We start from the raw sequence: 23,967 nt of genomic DNA on the forward strand, positions 1-23,967 counted from the left end.
TACAAAACGATTATATTATATATGATGATTAAAATAAAAGTGCATAGAAGATAAGATTACATTTGAGAGGGGGGCAAGCAATGGTAAGCTTTGCCCTTAATGTTTTTTATTTGGAGAAACGTGAACATAAACACACGCAAATGTCATGTCCTCACACCGAAAGGGACCAAAAGTCACACTTGGTAATTACATGATGAGGTTATTTTTAAGCCTTTTTGTAGCAGTGGCAGTGACTGTCAGTTCCCTCAACAACCGCCCAGCAGACTGGAGGACTACCGTATGTGGCTACGCAACACGTACAACATTGAGCATTTGTTGTACCGTGGGCCGACGGGCACTCGCCAAGGAACACACGTGAAGCGGCCGTAAGACATCCACCAGCACCACAGGTTTGAGCCTCAGTATTAAGGATTCCTAGATGTTGACATATTAATTCGTCAGCAGAAGATACTTAAGAGGCAACTGCAAAGTACAATATATAGATGAGATCAACTTTGTAAAACTAATATTATACCAGTTGAAGCCATCAGGAGAACAACCAAGAGAACAGTAAAGCTGACGGAGTTGGTGAGGTTCTTTGCCATTTCTTTTCTTCTATGCTTTGCCTTCGCTGAAACTTGTTCTTTTTGTTTTTCTTTTGGATTAGCTTCAAACTTTGATGGTTTAAATTCGTAGGTGTGGTCATCTATTTATAGTCAAAATTTTGCAACTTTGTTATATTTGTTTAATCACTTCTCTCTTCTTTCTGATTTTCCCAAGTTCATAATGTCGCCACAATTATGCATGGCCGTCTTTGTTATCCTCTTTTTTTAATCATGCACTTGTCTTTAAAAAATCAACTTAAAAGAAGGTCATCTCTGTAGAAATTGTTTTTTATGTTCATTTTTCTTTAGTTTGAAATAACTATTGTTTAAAATTGATATCGTTGTGAGTAAGCAGGAATTTTGGCAATTCTTTAATCCAACAATGATAACGATTTTCCCTCATCAGTTCATTAAATAACTTTAGGGTTTCAGCTACAAGGCAACACTCATGGCGACACTCCTAACTCGCCGAGATTATAATTTTAATTTTAATAAATTTAGGGGTATGTCTCGAAAATAAAACTAGACATAGAATTTACGAAAGAAACTTATCTTCGTGGTATTTATAACGTTGTAAATACAATAATTAATTCTAAAAGGTCAAATTCTTAATTAATTTGTGTATACATCAAAGGATAAAATTACTATAAAATTCGGAATATGTCTATATTATTTAGCAAAAACAAAACATATCTACAAATTAATATATTATGCATTTTATACGAATTAAGATTAAGTGATAACTAATATAAAAAAAAATAAAAAAACATATTACCAAGTCCTATATCTATTCACATTTAATTCTAAACTAATAATCATTATTTAACTTTAATTTCTCACTATAAATATTTTTTTATTCACTAAATTTATTTATGGTTTTACAGTATTAATAATGTTCAAAGTATATCTTTTTAAATATATTACATGTATTTTAGTAATTTTGGGTGAGTAAAATACTATTTTACTCGTTTAGGTGTTATCGAATTAGATTATTCTGAGCATTTTTTTCATTAGTTTTGAATTTTTCTTAAATTTTAGAAACCAAAACCTCTTAGTGCAACGTGTCGATGCGAAACCTATATCAACTGGGTAATTCGAGAAGAACTACAAAAAACTGCTTCTTGTTATGAAAACTCTCAAGAGATTTAGCAAAAGGTAAGAACAAAATGCTTTTTAAGTAATTCTCATTTAAAACTGTGTTTGAAAGAAGAAATGTCTGGCCTTTTATATAAGAAAATTCGATATATCTAATAAATGGTTTTCGAATGTGAGGCGAGAATGGGTTGACGAACACAAATACAAAGCGAGTTTGTTTTTTCCATGATTAGCATAAAAGTTCAGAGAACATGAGATATTATATTTCATTTAGAGGGGGGGAGGCAAGCAATGATTAGCTTTGCCCTCCATCTTTTATTTGGAAGAAAAAGAAACATGAACATAACATAAATACACACAACTGTCATACTTGGTACTTATATAACAAGGTTATTTCAAACATTTTTCTTGCAGTGGCAGTTTTTGTCCGATCATTCAATAACCTTATCGCAGACAGGAAGAGAACCGTATATTTCTATAAAACACTTACGACATACCCGTTAATTAAAAAATTATAAATATTTAACAAACACATTCGTTTTCGACCAGTAAATCAATCGTTTAAAATTTTTTTATCATGTTGAAACCAGTCATCCTCTAAATAAAAAGTCGTCCACAGTCATTGATCGTAACCGAAGTAAACCAGTGTCAACTAGTGTAAAGTTAAAAAATAGACGTGGTTATGGTATTGCTTTGTTATTTCTCCTATATTAGTGGGATTCTATCACCCACCTCTCCATGTACGTTTCTCTAGGAACCGGTTTTGAATGTTAGGCGGGAATGGATTGACGAACACAAATACAAAACGATTATATTATATATGATGATTAAAATAAAAGTGCATAGAAGATAAGATTACATTTGAGAGGGGGGCAAGCAATGGTAAGCTTTGCCCTTAATGTTTTTTATTTGGAGAAACGTGAACATAAACACACGCAAATGTCATGTCCTCACACCGAAAGGGACCAAAAGTCACACTTGGTAATTACATGATGAGGTTATTTTTAAGCCTTTTTGTAGCAGTGGCAGTGACTGTCAGTTCCCTCAACAACCGCCCAGCAGACTGGAGGACTACCGTATGTGGCTACGCAACACGTACAACATTGAGCATTTGTTGTACCGTGGGCCGACGGGCACTCGCCAAGGAACACACGTGAAGCGGCCGTAAGACATCCACCAGCACCACAGGTTTGAGCCTCAGTATTAAGGATTCCTAGATGTTGACATATTAATTCGTCAGCAGAAGATACTTAAGAGGCAACTGCAAAGTACAATATATAGATGAGATCAACTTTGTAAAACTAATATTATACCAGTTGAAGCCATCAGGAGAACAACCAAGAGAACAGTAAAGCTGACGGAGTTGGTGAGGTTCTTTGCCATTTCTTTTCTTCTATGCTTTGCCTTCGCTGAAACTTGTTCTTTTTGTTTTTCTTTTGGATTAGCTTCAAACTTTGATGGTTTAAATTCGTAGGTGTGGTCATCTATTTATAGTCAAAATTTTGCAACTTTGTTATATTTGTTTAATCACTTCTCTCTTCTTTCTGATTTTCCCAAGTTCATAATGTCGCCACAATTATGCATGGCCGTCTTTGTTATCCTCTTTTTTTAATCATGCACTTGTCTTTAAAAAATCAACTTAAAAGAAGGTCATCTCTGTAGAAATTGTTTTTTATGTTCATTTTTCTTTAGTTTGAAATAACTATTGTTTAAAATTGATATCGTTGTGAGTAAGCAGGAATTTTGGCAATTCTTTAATCCAACAATGATAACGATTTTCCCTCATCAGTTCATTAAATAACTTTAGGGTTTCAGCTACAAGGCAACACTCATGGCGACACTCCTAACTCGCCGAGATTATAATTTTAATTTTAATAAATTTAGGGGTATGTCTCGAAAATAAAACTAGACATAGAATTTACGAAAGAAACTTATCTTCGTGGTATTTATAACGTTGTAAATACAATAATTAATTCTAAAAGGTCAAATTCTTAATTAATTTGTGTATACATCAAAAGATAAAATTACTATAAAATTCGGAATATGTCTATATTATTTAGCAAAAACAAAACATATCTACAAATTAATATATTATACATTTTATACGAATTAAGATTAAGTGATAACTAATATAAAAAAAATAAAAAAACATATTACCAAGTCCTATATCTATTTACATTTAGTTCTAAACTAATAATCATTATTTAACTTTAATTTCTCACTATAAATATTTTTTTTCACTAAATTTATTTATGGTTTTACAGTATTAATAATGTTCAAAGTATATCTTTTTAAATATATTACATGTATTTTAGTAATTTTGGGTGACTAAAATACTCTTTTACTTGTTTAGGTGTTATCGAATTAGATTATTCTGAGCATTTTTTTCATTAGTTTTGAATTTTTCTTAAATTTTAGAAACCAAAACCTCTTAGTGCAGCGTGTCGATGCGAAATCTAGATCAACTGGGTAATTCGAGAAGAACTACAAAAAAGCTGCTTCTTGTTATGAAAACTCTCAAGATATTTAGTAGAAGGTAAGAACAAAATGCTCTTTAACTAATTCTTATTTAAAATTGTTTTTGAAAGAAGCAATCCATGGCCTTTTATATAAGAAAACTCGATATATCTAATAAAACGTTTTCGAATGTGAGGCGAGAATGGGTTGACGAACACAAATACAAAGCGAGTTTATTTTTTCCATGATTGGAATAAAAGTTCAGTGAACATGAGATATTATATTACGTTTAGAGGGGGGGGGGCAAGCAATGATTAGCTTTGCCCTCCATCTTTTCTTTGGAAGCAAAAGAAACATGAACATAACATAAATACACATAAATGTCACACTTGGTACTTATATAACAAGGTTATTTCAAGCATTTTTCTTGTAGTGGTAGTGTTTGTCCGATCATTCAATAACCCTGTCCCAAACTGGAGAAGCTCAACCATTCTAAAACTATTCGAGCATAAGCACGCTTAACTGTAGAGTTTTCTCATGACTTTTGACCAAAAAGATAAGTATACTTTGCTGACATAGGTGGCCAAATCAATTTTTCTAAACCTCTCTGTAAACCGAGGTGTCATAATTCACCCCCACTGACAGATCGCAACATCCTAGTTGCGCACCAATACTGTCACCCCCAACAGTGTGAGTCCACTCGACTCCACACTCGTCTGGGTTTGGCTCTGATACCACTTGTTACCCATGAAGCACGGAATCGCTGTTGACCTTGCGTTTCTCGCTCCGGAACCGGAACAGGAAGCGGAAACGCATGAAATCGCTCAAAATCACGATTATAAAATTGAGGCATTTGGAAACGTGAAGAAAGCAACGATCCCGAGTTAGAAGTGATATGATCATGAGACCATCCAAGAAGATACTTGAGTCTTGTTCAACACAAACGAAGTCAAAAATAAACTCTTCTAGCCAAACTACTATTTGGGATACATTCTTACCTCATCAAGACCATATCTTGAGGTGAAATCAGTCCAATCAGAGTTCAGATGAAGGAGTTATTCATTTTACAAATCAGGTGAACTCATGGCTACGCGAATTGAACCTACGAGCATTCAAAGGAGGATCTAGTTTAAAGGAGGTGAATCTAATTCTACACTTGAAGAGTTTTAGGTCTCATTAGTTTAGGAGATTATAGAACTATGTATGGCAACCGGGAGTTGTTTCTACTAATATCAAGGTGAAGAAATGATAGAGCCACATTGTTTCTCATCAGAAAATAGGATCAAAGAGTCAAAGAGATAAAACATCAAGGAGTTACTTCATGGGCTAATTCAAGAGCTTATGGCCAAAGAGAGCATGAAAAATTATATTAGGGATGATATCTATCAAGTCCAGCCCACTTTGAGCCTAATTCAAGTCCAAGAAAGCCCAAAATAATCACTTTATTTTGTGGTAAAAAAGGAGTGACGAAGGGAAACATGCACCAAAAGTCGGGTCTTCATTCAACAATCTATCTTTATTGTCTTTTAGTTTCAAGAATAGTTAATACTTCGCTTTGTTACCAAGTTTATTTTCCTATATAAACTCATCTAAGAGTAATGAAATAATCAATTAATTACTTTCATTTTATGAGTCTATCTCTTTGTTCTTTGTCTTGAACATTTCCTTGTTTCTTGGTGTGTAATATCCAAGCAACAGCCTCCACTTGCTGGACTAGTGTGTCATATCTAGCAGCGATTGGATTTGGGAATATCAGCAGCCTTCCGCAACTGCTGTGCGACCCCTCAATCCATTAAATCTCTCTCGTTACACCTTGCACCCTGGCGAGTTTATATCCTTTCTAATCCGACTGAGTGATCCTCGAATTTGGGTGTATCAAAAAGCGTCGATGACAATATCACATTATTAAAAACTCGAGCTTTTGATTTCACCTTATGTTGAATCTTCCATGAACTCGAAAAACCTAAGTGTAAAATGAGTTAAAACCATAACTACCTAAGCAAAATACAACAATGATTAGGTTTGCCCTTCATCTTTTATTTGGAAGCAAAATAAACATGAAAATAACATATATACACACAAATTTCACACTTGGTACTTATATAACAAGGTTATTTCAAACATTTTTCTTGCAGTGGCAGTGTTTGTCCGATCATTCAATAACCCTGTCGCAAACTGGAAGAGAGCCTTTTTCTGTAAAACACTTACACATCATACCCGTTAACTAAAAAATTATATATATTTAACAAACACATTTGTTTTCAACCAGTAAATCAATAATTTAAATTTTTTATCATGCTTGAAACCAGTCATCCCCTAAATGAAAAGGCGTCCACAGTCATGATGAGCTAATAACCGAAGTAGACCGGTTTGCTATCCATTATCATATCATGCCCCTCCTCTTCAAAAGGATTTGTCCTCAAATCCGCACCATCTGCAACAAATGGAGCCAAATCAGAAACATTAAAAATGGAACTCACTTTGTACTTACCTTGCAAATCAAGCTTGTAAGCATTGTCACTGATTTTCGTCAAGACTTTGAATGGACCATCGACCCTTGGCATTAGTTTAGACTCTCTTTCAGCTGGGAAACGTTCCTTTCTCAAATGTATCCAAACTAGATCTCCCACTTCAAAAACCAGCTGGCGTCTTCCTTTGTTTGCTTACTTCTCATATTGCTTTGTCCTTGCGTCAATATTGAGTCGTGCCTTCTCATGAATCTGCTTAACAAGTTCGGCCTTCTTTTTTCCATCCATACTAATTCTTTCACTCAAAGGTAAAGGGATTAGATCCAAAGGTGTTAAAGGGTTAAAACCATCAATAATTTGGAAAGGGGAATACTTAGTAGCAGAAAGAACCGAATGATTATATGCAAACTCAACAAGAGGCAAACACTCTTTCCAAGATTTGATGTTCTTCTTAATGATAGCACGCAAAAATGTAGATAAAAGTTGAAAACAACAACTTAGTCCCTAACTTAGACCACAAAGTTTTCCAAAAATAGCTTAAGAACTTAGTATCCCTATCAGAAACAATAGTTCTAGGCATGCCATGCAATCGAACAACTTCTCTAAAGAACAAATCAGCAACGTTTGAAGCATCATCAGTTTTGTGACATGGAATGAAGTGTGTCATCTTAGAAATCTATCAACAACCACAAAGACAAAATCTCTACCTCTCTTGGTTCTAGGCAGTCCTAGCACAAAATCCATTGAAAGATCAGTCCAAGGTTCAGTAGGAATGGGTAAAGGAGTATACAAACCATGGGGTTGTACTTTAGACTTGGCTTGCTTGCAAGTGACGCACCTTCCGCAAATCCTTTCCACATCTCTCTTCATATGCGGCCAGTAGAAGTGATCCTGCATAACACTAAGTGTTTTGGCAACTCCAAAATGTCCCATTAATCCTCCTCCATGAGCTTCCCTGACAAATAACTCCCTCAAAGAACATTGGGGCACACAAAGACGGTTATCAGAGAATAGGAAACCATACATTTGATAATATTTCCCATAAGCGACTTTAGAGCATTTTCTATGAATCTCTTCAAAATCTTGGTCAGTTGCATACAATTCCTTAATGAACTCAAAACCAAGCAAATTAGTTTCAAGAGCTGAAAGAAGAACATACCTTCTAGACAAGGCATCGGCCACCACATTCTCCTTACCTTGTTTGTATTTTATGACTTAGGGAAAGGTCTCAATGAATTCAACCCAACGTGCATGCCTTCAACTTTTGCTGGCCTTTGAGGTGCTTCAAAGATTGGTGATCTGTGTGATTGACAAACTCCTTTGGCAACATTATCTTTTGCCTAGGGATCGGATGCCAGTATGTCATCAAGCCTAGGGATCGGATGCCTATACTTTACCGTAATGTTGTTGGTGGCACGACAGTCTACACACATGCGCCAAAAGCCATCCTTCTTAGGCACAAGGAGAACATGTACAGCACATGGGCTTAGGCTCTCTCTGATGTAACCTTTTTCAAGAAGCTCTCCAATCTGCTTTTGAATTTCCTTTGTTTCCAACGGATTGGTTCGATAAGCCGGCCGGTTTGGAAGTGACGCACCTGGGATGAAATCAATTTGATGTTCTATACCTCTTATTGGCGGCAACCGTTAGGGTTCTCTTCTGGAAAGATATCTGAGAATTCCTGCAAAACGTCTATCAAATCACTCGAGAGCTCTAGTGCAAGGTCAGAAAATCCCATTAGTGTTTCTTTATACACAAGCAAAAGCAATGGCTGTTGAGAGTAGAAATATTTCCTTACTTGACTCTCTTTGACAAAGAAGTTGAAGTTCTTAGGAGATACCTCAGGTTTTGCTAGTTTAATTTCTTTGTCCCGACTTTTCTTCAACTGGACCTGGTCTTGATGGACCTCCAACGGATTTAAAGGAACCAGAGTGATCTTCTTTCCTTTATGCTCAAAGGAATGCCGGTTGGTGTAGCCATCATGTATCGCCCCCATGTCAAACTGCCAAGGTCGTCCTAGAAGGATATGACTTGCATCCATGGGAAGGACATTGCATAGGGTCTTGTCTTCATATCGGCCGATGGTAAGAGGAACCGTGGCTTGCTCCCTGATGTACTGTTCACCCATTTCATTTAACCATTCCAGTTTAAAGGGTCGCGGATGAGGTCTGGTCTCAAGTCAAAGCTTCCTAACAAGAGTATCACTAGCAACGTTAGTACATCTTCCACCGTCAATGATCAAAGAACAAACTTTATCTTGAACTAAACATCTAGTATGAAAGAGATTCTCCCTTTGTTCTCGGTCATTGGACTTAGGCTGAACGCTCAATGATCTCCTAGTGACCAGAAGTGTCCCTTGATTTGGATATTTAAACTGTTCTTCCTCTTCGTCAAAAATTGGACCGAGATCTTCCTCTTTTTCTTTATCGTCCTCAGACTCCACTTCACCATTGTCTAAAAGGATCATTACCTTTTGATTCGGACATTTGCTGGCATAATGTCCAAGTCCTTGACATTTGAAACACTGAATATCCCTTGCCCGATTGTTGGTCGCGACTGCCTTTCTTTTATCAAAACGAGCAAGAGAATTAGTCTTAAAAACTGAATTTGATGGGGTTGGAGACTTACCTTTATCTTGATAACTTGGTTTTGGAGCAAAGGAAGGTTTAGAGAAATCCTTCCTCTTGGTTTGTTGTTCGATTAGAACCGCCTTGTGCAACATTTCCTCCAAGCCTTCATATTCTTGAAGCTACATTATTTCCTGAATGTCCCGGTTAAGGCCTGCAAGGAATCTGACCATGGTAGCTTCTAAGGTTTCATCTACATCCGCCTTGATTATTAAGCTTTCCATTTCCTGGAAATAGTCCTCCACAGATTTGGTTCCTTGAAGCAAGCGTCTGAGTTTTTGGTGGAGATCTCGGTGGTAATGAACCGGCACAAACCGTTTCCTCATCAATGTAGTGAGCTCATCCCATGAAGCTATTGGTCTTCCACCTGTCCTTCTCCTGTGAGTCATAACTTGATCATACCAGTTAATAGCATAACCTATAAACTCAGTTGCTGCTAACCTAACCTTCTTGAGTTCATAAAAGTTTTGACAATCGAACATTAACTCCATTTTCCTTTCCCATTCTAAGTAAACATCCGGATCATTTTTACCTTCAAAGGTTGGAATTTTAAGCTTTAAACCACCTAAATTGTCATTTCTTGTACCAAAAGGATTAACATCACCTTGATCACGTTTTCTATGACTTCGTCTAGGTCGGTTGATGGATCGATCATCTTTTTCATGGAACTCTTCTTCTTCAATTTCCTCCCCAGGCCGGTAAGTCCTCCTTGAACGTTCTCTCCTAGCTGCGGGTCTAGAATGGGTTTGCTGGCTATTCTGAATCTTGTTGAGTCTCTGGTGTAGTTCTTCTAGACTTGTATTCATAAGGTTAGTAATAGTATCATTCAATGCTCTCATTTGCAAGTTAGATAGCCCGGCGACAGAATTTTCTGGCCGATCTCTTTCTCCGTCACTTTCCATGGTTTCCTGAAAACTTAACACCAAAAGTTAGCAGATAAAAATTTCTCACACACAAAAGTGTTTATCTCAATTTTGGTAGGTCACTCAAGAGCTTTCTCCCTAAGTTCTAAGAGAACAAATCCAAACAACCCAATGGAATTCCCAAGCTACAAGGGAAGAAGGAAGATAGAAAGACAAGAGAATTTTGTGAAATCTGTTTTAACAACTCCAAGGCTAGATTTCTCCTCAGCCAGCAGGATTTCTCTTCCACCACCTAGCCAAATGCAATTCTTTTTCTTTTTTTTTTTTTCTTTTTTTTTTGAAAATAGACATGGACTAGGTATGGAGATGGCCCAGATTTGAGATAGAAAGAAGAAGAAATATTTAGAAATGGAAGATGAGAAGATGAACAGACAAATACCGGTTGAGTGGCTCTGATACCACTTGATACGCCTAAATTGGAGGATCATTCAGCTGGATTAGAAAGGATAGAAACTCGCCAAGGTGCAAGGTGCAACAAGGGAGATTTGATGGATTGAGGGATCGCACAGCAGTTGCGGAAGATTGCTGATATTTCCAACTCCAATGGCTGCTAGATATGACTCACTAGTCCAGCAAGAGGAGGTTGTTGCTTGGATATTACACACCAAGAAACAAAGAAATGTTCTAGACAAAGAACAAAGAGATAGACTCTTAAAATGAAAAAGAAAATTGATTGATGATTCTCAAATGAGATTACATGTCTTTATATAGAGATAAGAAACTTGGTAACAAAGCCAAATATTAATTGGTCTTGAAACTAAAAGATAATAAAGATATTAAGTTGAATGAAGATTCAACCCTTGGTGCATGTTTCTCTTCCCAAGGTATCTTTCCCAAGGTGAGTTGAACTATATTTTCTTCACCCTCTTTTGACCACAAAATAAATAGATATCATCCCCAATAGAAATTCCCATGTTCTCCTTGCTCCAAATATCTTCAGATATCAAATGAACAGCTCCAGCAAGCTGTTTGATCCTTGCCCTTGTCATTGGTCCTTCAGGTACAAGCAATGCATCCTCAGGAACAAGCTCAGCTTCCACTTGATTATCCTCATTGCTTTCCATTATCATATCAAGTTTGTTGAACACATCCAGATTTTTGTCGAGATTCTTATCCTCCTCCATCTTGGAAACTGTAGAATCTTTGCTTGAGATAGAATTTGTTCAGTAGAGACTTATCTTGATAATGAGATTCCAAGGCTTCCCACATACGATGAGCAGTGGTGTATTTCATGAGCTTTCTCAACACCGGATTAGTTAAACTCATGCCTAACAGATTGCTAACTTAGCTAACCACTTAGGATCTGATTCACTTTCAGACCAAGTATTTCTAGTTGGCCTAACACTCTTTGCTTCCAAATAGAGAAGACACCTTCTCCATCAAACTTGTCTACTTTGAACTTTTCCTTAGTAGGTTTTATCTACTCTTTTCACCTGACTTGTTCAGATTCTAGAAATACAAATATTAAGAATAAACCACTAAGAACACCAAACCCAAACCCAGAAAACCACCATATGCAACTAGATCTAAAACCAGATAATATTCACTTAGAACTTCACACTAATACCTGAGATTCAGAAGGAAACATCTAGACTCAGAAACCTGGTAAGATCCCTTACCTGCTGAGAATAGATCCTCCGTTGTATGAACTCCAAAAGAAAATCTCAAGCTGAAAAGCAACAACTTTATGACCTCCAACCTTTCTCTAATACCATTTGTTTACTTGATGTTTATTTGGGTTGGTAGAAAGAAGAACGAACAAAAAAGGAAACGAGACATGGAGGTTTACATGTTCCGAAGGTCAATGTGACCAAGGTACGTCTTCGAGAGCTAAAACCAGCTCTCAAGGTTTATATCACGCGTTTAAACCTAGTACAAGAAACCAGAAACAAGAACACCTCTAGAGAGATTACAACCAAAATGAAATGAAGAAGATACACTCTAAAACCTCTATCATTCTCTGGAGTTCTTTCCGCTTGCCACTCACGCTCCTTACGCTGTCTTCACTCTATGCACTCCTTTTATAATCGTTGAATGCTTCTTTTTACAGCTCAGATTCAACCTTGGAGCAACAAACTCTAGAGCCAGGTCCAAAGTGATATGGTCAAATTGTAATACCCTAATGGTATTAACAGCCTTGCAGTTGTAATACTCTAGGGGTCGAATCCACAGAGATTCTAGATCACACAATAGACTTATCAATCTTTTAATTATGCTAAATCAAAATATTAAATTAAAAACAATGCAGAAACAGAATTAAAAAGAGTGTTGTAAATTCAAAGGATCAAAAAGCTAGGCATATGGAATTTCTCAGGAAATTATGGAATATCAAATCAATAAATTAATAGGATTCAAGCAATTAAGATCAGATCTAGAACTTTAAATTCTTGGTAAAATAAATCAGTTCTCAATGCAAATATTATCTAAATTTAAAACCAGAAAATCCAAATCTCTTTGTAAAATTCAAGGTTAAAAATCAGCTTTAAAAATAAGTTTAAATTGTTCACAAAATTATTAAATCAAATCTCTTTAGAGGAAATAATTTTGCTCATCAAAAGGTTTTATCAGGAAAATCAATTATACTCTCATATCAATTTATTTTCCTAAGATATTAATTCTAGGTGATCAATCAAGAATCAATATGAAGAACAACCTAAGATGAAGATCACACAAGATAATAAATCTTAAAAACAACAGATCTAATAAACCATAAAAACCCTATGAAAAACCCTAAACCTAACAAGCAAACTACTCAGACATGTTTAATGAAGAACAAAACATCTTTTCTGAATAATAAGCAATTTAAATTAAGAAGTAAGAAGGGAGTTTAAGAATCTTCTCTCTACAGATGAAATCAGATCTATCTCTTCCAAAGCTCTCAATATCTCTTCTCTCAATAAGGTTGCGGAATAAAACTCTCTAGAGAAAAACTTAGGTCTAAACAATGACCACAAAAATCCTATAAATAATCTAAAACACGTCTTGGGCCTTAATTGCAAACAAAGGAAACTTAGGCAAATTTTGTAAATCTTCTAAAGCTTGTGGAGACAACATCCGATTGTCTTGTGGCAGCTGCATCGATCAATGCTGAGGTTGCGTCGGTCGATGCATAGTCTTGATCTCGTCTCCCAACTTTGTTGATCAGCCTTAATGCTTTGATTATGCTCCAAATCATCCTCTTTTAGCTCCTTAGTGCTCCATCTGAGACAATGAGTACCTAAACCTATAAAGACTCAAAAACAACACTGGAAACAAATCAAAAGACTCAAAAAGCACACTTATTCCATGGTTAAAAGCCACAAAAACCATGATATATCAACTCCCTCAGACTTAGCATTTGCTTTCCCTCAAGCAAAACATAAACTTAGACCTGTGAAAGAGGTTTGAAAACATGTAATTCACTCAACTACAGGTAACTGTTTTTCACACTCTTCATCGCCTTGATCTTCAGAACTTACTTCATATACTTCATATACTTTGTCAATTGTCATCTCATCAACATTCCTTACTCAAATCCCACAATCCTTAGGAATCTCTATTCTCACCATTGTCATCTCATTACATAAATTAAAGCAAATACAGGTGAGTTCTTACCTTGGTGTATCGATCAGTGGCATATGGACTCTCTTCAGACCAAGACATTCTTCATACATCTTCTTTCCTCTCCCTTTTCTCACTTCCAAAAGAATGATCTTTTTTTTTTCTGATAATCAAATATGTAAGCAAATACCGGGGTCATTGGTAATTTACGTACCCCTCGCTTCCAAGTTTTATGTGATCATTTGACTCAAAAATAGAATAATGAGGTCACAGGTAATTTACCTACCTCTCTAAACTGATCAAAATCATCACATCTTTTTTTTTTATTATCTTTTTTTAAGTACCGAAGGGAAGAGAGAGGGGAGACATACTTTGAAAAATTGCACTGTCTTGTATGGCCGGAAAAAGAAATCTAGTCCACTGATCTCAAACCCCAAAGCAAGAGATTAAGTCCGGTTAAAATCTTGATAAAAGTTGAGACAACGTTAGTTAAACCAGATATCCTTTGGATAAGGGCTTTTAGGATTGTTGATACAGCTCATAGTCTTTTCTAAACTTCAGTTCTGAGATCAAGCATAATCAAGATTCATAAAAGTGTTAGCCAAAGAACAGAAACCATTAGTTAGAGATCCTAATTCCAAAAAGAAAATTTGAAAAATTTGACTCAAAAAATTTGGTTTTGACAGACACAACTCACACTCAAGAAAGAAAACGTAGTTAGTGCTAATCTCCCCCAGACTTAAACAACATTGTCCCCAGTGTTATCAAGCCTAAGATTGATCAAGAAAGAAAAATCAAATTGAAAAAGTAGTGAAATAATGAACCAAATACGTGTTACCAATTTGTTAGCTGTTGTGTCGACCGTTGCAAATATTGCATTGATCGATGCAATATCGTCCATCTCCGACTCTGATTCCTTCTTAGTTGCATGTTAGTTGTGTGTTTCACATGAAAGTCAGATCTGTTAAGAATCACTCAAACACAACATTAAATGCAACATGATAGATAATGGTTCATGACGCAATACAAGTTCCATCTGAAACAAATGACAAACTAACTCAAGAAAAAATAAAATAAATGACTCAAAGTGAAAGAGAAAAAGGATAAAAGAAACCGTAAATAGAAATAAGATCAGTCCTTAGGATCAGCATCACCATCAGCAAGATCTGCATCACTACCGCTCGCTCCACCAAGGGGAGGAGAACATGATATGCGCCTAGTGGGACGGACGCAGCCACACCGAGACAATCGAGCAATCGCGTTCCAGATGGCACGCATGGTGGCTGTCTGGAACTCATGGTAGGCTCTCTGACTCATAGTAGTAGAAGACTGTGGTGGCTCAGGGAAATCGAACGATGTAGTGCTAGAGGAGGAACCGAACTCAAAACCCCCAGCAGGGTGATCATCAGCAAAACCGGCAACAGGTGACTCAGCAGGTGCGGCAGCTCTATGGCGACGAAAAGGTGATGGTATAAAAAATTAGAGACAGGAGGAAGAAAACGCAACTGCTCTGCATTCTCTCCGATAGTGGTGAGGTCTGGTCGTGGCAATCTGATCAGATGAGTACCAATAGAATCCTTAAAACGCCATAGCATCTCCCTGTTCATCCAAGTGGAGTTCCTCAAATGCTCCTCATCAATAACGCACCTCTCAGTACAAACAGAAACAGAATCAGTAGATATACGCAGTCGCTGGAAAATAGGAGTAAGCAGACTCCCAACATACTCTGTCTTCTCACACCCAAAAGCCTTGACCTTCAAAGAGATCAAATGAGAAGCAAACACTGCACCATAGTTAACCCTCTCAGGGTTAACCCAGCTATCATCCTCAGCAATCAAATCATAAATCCCATATGCCATCATTTCCAGCTCACTCACTCTCATCTTCCCAGGCTCCATCTTACACAAAATAGTGTTGGCTATGGCCCTAAAAATGTACCTGATCACTGGATGCCTCACATCAGTCATAGTGGAACTTCGGGAATCATAATCGCCAGTACCGAAGTAGGACCAGAGATGCGAGACATCTACAAACTCTCCTGGAAGTGAAACTCCCGCTGGCTCTCTACTAAAACCGTAAATGTCACAAAGATCGCATAAAGAAATCTCATACCGAACTCCTCTAATGAAGAAAGACAGCCTTCCTTCACTAGCTTTCGGGACCTGCTCGTTCTGGAAGAGAAGGCGGACTGAAGCCATGAATTGTCGGACCAGCTCCAGAAATAAGTCATAGTGGTGAGTTCACATAGTCCCCAATCCAATCTTTTCCAGAAGTCTCAGTACCTCATCATGAATCCCCAGCCTCTGCATAGTAACATGATCAACGAACCGATTTGGCTTGATATCAACCTTCAGCCAAGCATTGAAGAACATAGTCTCATACTCTCCCCACGTATCAAGAAGCGTAATCGGTTGATGTATTCAAGCTTCTTAACCTCTTAAGTTGGACGTCCAGGCCAAACATGCTGTGGCGGAATCCGTAGTGCTTCTCTTCTTGGCCATTGATCATGACATGTGGCTTGAAGAGGTGCACCAGGAGCTGGAAGTGGTCGGATTGGCCTCAGTGTAACTGGAGGAGGAGTCGCCGGCGGTGGAGAGTCGCGAAGGCGTGGCGAAGCGGTGGCGGAAGTGGAGGGCCGAAGTCTCTTGGATCGATTGCGGGTCGTCATTGCTCTGAATCTTAAAGCAGATGTGAGGATCGAGTAGAGGAGAGAAAACCGAGCAGATAGAGCCTTGAATCGTCGAATTTGATGGAGAATTGACTGAGTTATGATCGATTTAATTCTCTGTTCTTTGCGAGTTCGAGTTCTGAGGAAAAGAGGCGAAGAAGACGAAGTCGGGGTTCTTTAATCGTGACTCTAGGTTAACTTGCATCAATCTATGCTGAGGTTGCATCGGTCGATGCAAGTGTTGGGTCGATGCAACTGGGCTTTGGTCCGGTCCACCAACAGTTGTATTCTCCATACCCACCAGCCCGTTTACTCTCGGATCCAGTAACAACATCGAGCTATGCATCGACCGATGCACCAGTTGTGTCAGTCGATGCACTGCCACTTATGTTTTATATATTTTTTTACGATCTCTGCATCATTTAAACTCAAAACTCAAAATCAATATGTTAGTAAATCCTAAAAATAAAAATAAAAATAGTTAAATCATACCAGTGGGTTGCCTCCCACTCAACACTTGTTTTAAGTCATTAGCTTGACTTGGCAGCGGATTAGGCAGAAGGTGCATCATCCAAACGCACAATGTGTCCGTCTGGTATCCCGGCATTAGCCCAATAATGTTTCACCCTCTTTCCATTGACAGTAAACTTCTCTCCCTTGGAGTTCAGCAGCACAGTAGCTCCATAAGGGCGGGCTTCTTGGATAGTGAATGGCCCGGACCAGCGAGAATGAAGCTTACCTCGAAACAGCTTCAAGCGAGAGTTGTACAGAAGTACCTGATCATTAGGCTCAAAATTTCTGGAGATGATCTTCTTATCATGATAAGCCTTGGCTCTCTCCTTGTATAGCTTAGAGTTCTCAAATGCATGATGTCTAAACTCATCCAACTCATTCAGCTGAACCAACCTTCTCTGTGAAGCTGTCTTGGCATCAAAATTCAGCACTTTAACAGCCTAGGCTGCCTTGTGCTCTAATTCCACTGGAAGATGACATGCTTTCCCATAAAACAGATGAAAAGGTGTAGTGCCAAGTGATGTCTTATATGTAGTCCGATATGCCCAAAATGCATCATCTAACTTCGCTGCCCAATCCTTTCTAGTAAAAACCCATTGTCTTCTCAAGAATTTCTTTGATTTGGCGGTTAGAAACCTCAACTTGACCACTAGTCTGGGGATGATATGGGGTGGCTACTCTATGTTGAACTCCATACTTCTTCAACAACTTCTCAAACACTTTATTGCTAAAGTGTTTACCTCCATCACTGATAACAATCCGAGGCACTCTGAACCGTGGAAAGATAATGGTGTAAACAGCTTAAGAACCACAGCAGAATCATTCTTGGGACTTGCAATAGCTTCCACCCACTTGGAGACATATTCAACAGCTACAAGGATGCACTTGTTCTTGTAAGAAGAAGGGAATGGTCCCATAAAATCAATGCCCCAACAATCAAACACTTCAACCTCAAGAATGAAGTTTTGTGGCATCTCATGTCGTTTACTGATTTGACCCTTCCGCTGACAGGCATCGCATCTTGAGACAAACTCATGAGCGTCTTTGAACATCTTTGGCCACCAAAAGCCTGCTTGGAGAACTTTGGAAACCGTCTTAAATGTAGCAAAATGTCCGGCATAGTCGGATCCATGACAATGAAACAAAACGTCAGGTACCTCAGTTTCTGCTAAACATCTTCTGTAAACTCCATCACTGCAATGCTTATACAAATAAGGTTCATCCCAATAGTATCTCATAAGATCTCTCAAGAACTTCTTCTTTGCATACCCTGTAAATTTGTCTGGTTCTACCTCAACAGCAAGGTAATTCGCAATATCAGCATACCACGGTTGATCAGAAGTAGTTACAGCAGCCACGTTGTCGTCAAACTCATAACCCGATGATTCCAAATACGTGCGTCGATCGATGCATGGCAATGTGTCGGTCGATGCACTCGCCAAATCTTGTGCGTATCGAGATGCTGCATCGATCGATACACCAGTTGTGTCGGTCGATGCACTACCACGAGTCTGCAAAACTTCCCGAGACAGTGTAGCTTGAGAACCAATATCAACAAAGTAGACATTCTCCTCTGGCAGTGAATCATGAATTGGAACATCATCTTCTATCTTGATCCTTGATAAATGATCAGCTACTCCATTCTCTATCCCTTTCTTGTCCTTAACCTCAATGTCAAATTCTTGAAGAAAAAGAATCCATCTTAGTAACCTTGGATTAGCATCCTTCTTCTGTATCAAGTATTTGAGTGCAGCATGATATGTATGAACTATGACCTTCGATTCAACCAAGTAAGAACGAAACTTCTCAAAAGCAAACACTACTGCTAACAGCTCTGTCTCTGTTGTTGCATAATTCCTTTGAGCATCATCAACTGTTCTACTAGCATAATAAATAACATGAAGTTTCTTATCCTTCCTCTGTCCTAGCACTGCTCCTACTGCAAAATCACTGGCATCACACATTACCTCAAAAGGCAAATCCCAATCTGGTGGTTGAGCAGTTGGAGCACTCACAAGCTCTTGCTTAATCCGTTCAAAAGCTAAACGGCATTCATCAGTAAACTCAAACTTGACATCCTTGCATAGTAGAGCTGAAAGTGGTCTAGCTATCTTACTGAAATCCTTGATGAAGCGTCTGTAGAAACCGCCATGTCCAAGAAAACTCCTTATCAACTTCACATTATCTGGTGGTTCAAGACCTGTCATCACTTCTATCTTAGCGCGGTCAACTTCAATATCAGCTTCTGAAACCCTGTGACCAAGCACTATACCATCTCTAACCATAAAATGACACTTCTTTCAATGAAGAACTAAGTGCTTCTCTTCACATCTAGCTAGCACTTTGTAGAGATTATCCAAACAGCTCTTGAATGAAGACCCATATACAGAAAAATCATCCATGAAAACCTCCATGTAATCTTCAATCATGTCTGTGAAGATGGACATCATACATCTCTGAAATGTCGCAGGAGCATTACAGAGACCAAAAGGCATTCTACGGTAAGCAAAAGTACCATATGGACAAGTGAAGGTCATCTTCTCCTAGTCATCGGGATGAATCGGAATCTGGAAAAACCCTGAGTATGGATGGTTAGCTAACCTCTCAAGCATCTGGTCAATGAAGGGCAGCGGGAAGTGATCTTTCATTGTTGTGGCATTCAGCTTTATGTAATCAATGCACATCTGGTGTCTGGTGATTGTCCGTGTCGGAATCAGCTCATTCTTGTCATTCTTCACCACTGTAACTCCACCCTTTTTAGGAACAACATGAACTGGACTAACCCATTTGCTATCAGAAATTGGGTAGGTAATCCCGATATTCAGCAATTTCATGATCTCCTTTTTAACAACATCTTGCAAATTCGGATTTAGTCTGCTCTGATACTCAATAGATGTCTTAGCTCCGTCCTCAAGATGAATCCTATGCATGCACAAGTCCGGAGAAATCCCTGCAAAATCATCAAGAGAATAGCCAAGAGCTTTGCGAAACTTGCGCAGCTTGCTTAGCAATAAAGTGAGCTCTGCATTGTTTAAGGAAGCATTAACAATAACAGGATAAGAAGAATTCTCACCTAGAAATGCATACCTTAAACCTGCAAGAAGTGGCTTCAGATCAAGCTTTGGAGCTTTCTCTAGACTCCAATCAGAAAAAATTTCAGCTTGTGAAGAAGTACTAACCAATTCCTCTTGTGCAACCAGATTCTTCACTTGTTCATTAGCATCTATTAGCTTGACATACCCAGCAGCAATGTCATCTAAATGCTCAGCTTCTTCAGTAGAAGCAACTAATGCTCTCTCAAGAGGATCTTCATGATGCAGCTCCTTGAAAATCTCTTCAGCAAGATTAAACAATGTATCCACATAAAAAGTTTGTCCATCTATTGTTGGCCTCTTAACCAGCTTATCCATGTCAAAACGCATCTGCAAGTCTCCAACATTAAGGTCAATCTGTCCTTTCTTGACATCAATAATGTCTCCAGCAGTAGCTAAGAATGATCTTCCCAAGATTAAAGGATCCTTAGGCTCTTCTTCATACTTCAAGACCACAAAATCAGTAGGTATCAAACAATTACCAATCTTAATTGGAACATCTTCAAGAATACCGTCATGAATACGAACTGATCTGTCAGCAAGGATAAGAGTAATCTTGGTGGGTTGGAAATCTATCATCCCAAGGCTGAGTGCTACTGATCTAGGCATTAAGTTGACACTGGAACCAAGATCACACAAAGATCTAGCAAACCTTTCACTGAAGATTGTACAATCAAGAACAAAACTACCTGGATCAGGAAGCTTTTCTGGGATCTTGTTCTGAATGATGGCACTAACTTGGGCTGAAATCATCATTACTCCCTGCTCAGCATTCAAATCCATAGTCATCATCCTCTTGACATATCTCCTAAGCATTGGAGAAGTTCTAACAGAATCAGTCAATGGCAGCTCAACAGTAAGTTTATCCATCATAGCCTTACACTTAGCATCATCGAGCTCTTGTTTAGACTTCCTTGGGTTCTTGGGAAAAGGAACCTTAGGCTTGTACACTCTCTCAGCAACTGGAATCGGAGCTTTCGTAACTTCTGTCTCGGTCTGGACTTTGCATCGGTTGATGCTTGTGTTGCATCGTTCGACGCTGTCTCGCAAAGGAAATTCTTCTACGACCACTGAGGGTTGCGTCGGTCGATGCTTTGCAGCTGTATCGGTCGACGCAGGTTCCGGATCGTCAAACTCATCATCCTCATCAATCAGTTCCTGCAATTCTTTAGTTCTCCGCTTCTTCTCAGCTTCAGACTGTAATTGCTTACCACTCCTTAAGGTCACAACATTGCAAGAGTGCTTCGGATTTGATTCAGTTCTTCCTGGTAAGAATCCTTCTTGCCTTTTCACAGCTCCAGCAGTTTGTGCAACTTGGTTCTCCCAGCTTCTTAACTTGGACAGTCAATGAATCAAATTTGCCAGTAAGCTCAGTATAGACATTGTCAATCTTCCCATTGAATGTCACTATCAACTGCTTATGTCCCTGAAGAATCTGCTCAAGCATTGCCTCCATCCTACTTTCGGTTGTCTTAGGAGGAGGAGATTGGTAAGCGGAGTTTCCATAGGTTCTGGTGTAACCACTGCTCTGCTGCTGTTTCTGATAATCTTGCTTAGGAATGAAGCCTGTAGAATTAGACTGATAGTTGTTGCGCTGGTTGTTTCCACTGAAAGACCTGTTGCCTTGCTGATTTCCAAACCTTTGGCCTTGATTCCCATACACAAAGTTGACATCTTCTTCTACATTCTGCGGCTCTGGCTCAAAAATCTCAACATCTTCAGCAAACTGGACTGATTTCTTCCCAACAAGAAGGTTATGCACTATATCCAATTTGGCATTCACTATAGCAAACTGATTTGAATCATACCCTTCATGTGCTCTTTTCCGCTCTAAGTCCGCATTCTTAGTACTGTTGCTGGATGTTAACCTCTCTATCAACTTTTCAGCTTCATCTGGGTACCTTGTCTTGAAGTTCCCATCACTAGCAGCATTCAAAGTCATTTGATACCTCCAATCAATACCACTGAAGAAGATACTAATCAGCTGCACCTCTGAGAACCCATGATGCGGACAGTCTCTCTGATATGCCTTGAACCTTACCCAAGCAGCTTTGTAAGATTCAGCTGGTCCTTGTCTAAAAGTGGAGAGCTTAATCCTCAGCTCATCAGACATGGCATCATCATAGAAGTAGTTCAAGAATGCTACCTTGATGTCATGCCAGGTTGTCAGAGATCCCGGTTTGAGTTGTCTTAGCCAATGAGAAGCTTCCCCAACAAGAGAGTAGGGGAAGAGTTTGCAATAGAGATAGTCATATGTGACTCCATTAGCCTTGATGCTTGTGACTATATCCTCAAAATGCTCAATGTGGTCTAGAGGCTTCTCATGCGGCAAATTCTGGAATGGCCTTTGTCCAACAAGAGCGAAGTAGGCAGGCTTCAGCTCAAAATCATTCCTTGGGGAGGGAGGAGGGACAATTGCGGAGCGGTTCTCATAGAACAAATCAGGTATGTTAAAGTCCGCAAGAGTTTTGACAAGCTCTCCATTGTCATCCCGTCACCTCTGAACATTTTCCGCATCGGCTCTGGCATTGCATCGATCGACGCCATTGTTGCGTCAGTCGATGCCTTCCTGGTGGCGTCGGTCGATGCCTTCCTGGTTGCATCGATCGACGCAACGTGCATTCTCATCCGCAACGACGAGTTCTTCCTGAATGATCGTCCTTCAGCATCAAGTTTTTGGCCTTGTTCGTTGCGCACATGACCCTCTTGATCTCTCAAAACTCCAGCCTAATCTGGTCTCAATATGATTGGATTGACCATCTTTGTTGATCTGGCTGCTTTCTTGTTGTCACGCTCTAGTCTACCTAACTCTTGGTTTGTAAGATTCAAGGTAGGACCTGTTTGATTTTTCCTGGTGTGCAGCTTAGGCATATACCTGAAACACACAAGAGAAAAGAAACAAAAGCATGTGAGTAAAACAGAAAAATAAAAATCTAGACAAAATCAAAGACTTTAATCTAACGGTGAATCAAAAGAGTCCCCGGCAACAGCGCCAAAATTTGATATGATCAAATTGTAATACCCTAATGGTACTAACAGCCTTGCAGTTGTAATACTCTAGAGGTCGAATCCACAGAGACTCTAGATCACACAATAGACTTATCAATCTTTTAATTATGCTAAATCAAAATATTAAATTAAAAACAATGCAGAAACTGAATTACAAAGAGTGTTGTAAATTCAAAGGATCAAAAAGCTAGGCATAGGAAATTTCTCAAGAAATTATGGAATATCAAATCAATAAATTAATAGGATTCAAGCAATTAAGATCATATCTAGAACTCTAAACTTTTGGTAAAATAAATCAGTTCTCACTGCAAATATTATCTAAATTTAAAACCAGAAAATCCAAATCTCTTTGTAAAATTCAAGGTTAAAAATCAGCTTTAAAAACAAGTTTAGATTGTTCACAAAATTATTAAATCAAATCTCTTTACAGGAAATAATTTTGCTCATCAAAAGATTTTATCAGGAAAATCAATTATACTCTCATAAAGCTTATGGAGACAACTTCCGATTGTCTTGTGGCAGCTGCATCGATCGATGCTGAGGTTGCATCGGTCGATGCATAGTCTTGATCTTGTCTCCCAACTTCGTTGATCAGCCTTAATGCTTTGATTATGCTCCAAATCATCTTCTTTTAGCTCCTTAGTGCTCCATCCGTGACAATGAGTACCTAAACCTATAAAGACTCAAAAACAACACTGAAAACAAATCAAAAGACTCAAAAAGCACACTTATACCATGGTTAAAAACCACAAAAAACCATGATATATCAAAAAGCATCGTGACACATCCGTAAGACGACACAAAAGAGTGTTCCCAAACTTGTAACTGGGTCTTGATGAAACAAAATAGCTTACTTGGCCTTACCACGTTAAAGGCCCAACTGTTTCATACCTTGCCCAACATGTCCGACTAAATCGACACTCATTGAGAGAGACAACACACAACGTGTACAGAACATCTTCTTATGTCATATCTCACTTTTTGGTGTCCT

At 38.4% G+C, this 23,967-nt stretch overlaps 3 protein-coding genes, 1 non-coding gene and 1 pseudogene across 4 annotated transcripts; 1 reads left to right on the forward strand and 4 right to left on the reverse strand.

The window, feature by feature from the left end:
- On the reverse strand, positions 1-672 carry LOC147945844 (defensin-like protein 206). The gene is made up of 2 exons (XM_087510239.1): positions 515-672; positions 1-414 (listed from the first exon to the last, which is right to left on the reverse strand). Exons 1-2 carry the CDS (start codon positions 582-584, stop codon positions 206-208), a joined length of 279 nt encoding a protein of 92 aa, XP_087366365.1. The 5' UTR covers positions 585-672; the 3' UTR covers positions 1-205.
- Positions 673-2,478: 1,806 nt separating this feature from the next.
- Positions 2,479-3,150, reverse strand: LOC147945845 (defensin-like protein 206). Its single transcript, XM_087510240.1, has 2 exons — positions 2,993-3,150; positions 2,479-2,892 (listed from the first exon to the last, which is right to left on the reverse strand). Exons 1-2 carry the CDS (start codon positions 3,060-3,062, stop codon positions 2,684-2,686), a joined length of 279 nt encoding a protein of 92 aa, XP_087366366.1. The 5' UTR covers positions 3,063-3,150; the 3' UTR covers positions 2,479-2,683.
- Positions 3,151-6,799: 3,649 nt separating this feature from the next.
- LOC147945846 (uncharacterized) lies at positions 6,800-8,732 on the reverse strand. Its single transcript, XM_087509384.1, has 4 exons — positions 8,249-8,732; positions 8,002-8,201; positions 7,412-7,708; positions 6,800-7,108 (listed from the first exon to the last, which is right to left on the reverse strand). Exons 1-4 carry the CDS (start codon positions 8,730-8,732, stop codon positions 6,800-6,802), a joined length of 1,290 nt encoding a protein of 429 aa, XP_087365510.1.
- Positions 8,733-8,783: 51 nt separating this feature from the next.
- Positions 8,784-11,278, reverse strand: LOC147945847 (uncharacterized; annotated as a pseudogene).
- A 10,686-nt stretch (positions 11,279-21,964) lies between these two features.
- Positions 21,965-22,071, forward strand: LOC147945848 (small nucleolar RNA R71). Its single transcript, XR_015597935.1, has one exon. It is a non-coding gene; the product is annotated as a small nucleolar RNA R71 (small nucleolar RNA).
- Positions 22,072-23,967: the final 1,896 nt, after the last annotated feature.

Source organism: Camelina sativa, chromosome 4 (genome assembly GCF_030686135.1).
Source record: "Camelina sativa cultivar CO46 ecotype springtype chromosome 4, ASM3068613v1".
Lineage (NCBI taxonomy): Eukaryota > Viridiplantae > Streptophyta > Magnoliopsida > Brassicales > Brassicaceae > Camelina > Camelina sativa.

What these genes read in the sequence shown, in the direction of transcription:
- LOC147945844 (XM_087510239.1), bottom strand. Translation starts at nt 584, where the DNA reads ATGGCAAAGAACCTCACCAACTCCGTCAGCTTTACTGTTCTCTTGGTT. An exon ending in TCTCCTGATGGCTTCAACTG is followed by an intron (nt 415 to 514) that starts GTATAATATTAG and finishes GTCAACATCTAG; the next exon opens with GAATCCTTAATACTGAGGCT.
- LOC147945845 (XM_087510240.1), bottom strand. Translation starts at nt 3,062, where the DNA reads ATGGCAAAGAACCTCACCAACTCCGTCAGCTTTACTGTTCTCTTGGTT. An exon ending in TCTCCTGATGGCTTCAACTG is followed by an intron (nt 2,893 to 2,992) that starts GTATAATATTAG and finishes GTCAACATCTAG; the next exon opens with GAATCCTTAATACTGAGGCT.
- LOC147945846 (XM_087509384.1), bottom strand. Translation starts at nt 8,732, where the DNA reads ATGGGTGAACAGTACATCAGGGAGCAAGCCACGGTTCCTCTTACCATC. An exon ending in GTGCCACCAACAACATTACG is followed by an intron (nt 7,709 to 8,001) that starts GTAAAGTATAGG and finishes GAGTTCATTAAG; the next exon opens with GAATTGTATGCAACTGACCA. An exon ending in GCAAGCAAGCCAAGTCTAAA is followed by an intron (nt 7,109 to 7,411) that starts GTACAACCCCAT and finishes GGTCTAAGTTAG; the next exon opens with GGACTAAGTTGTTGTTTTCA.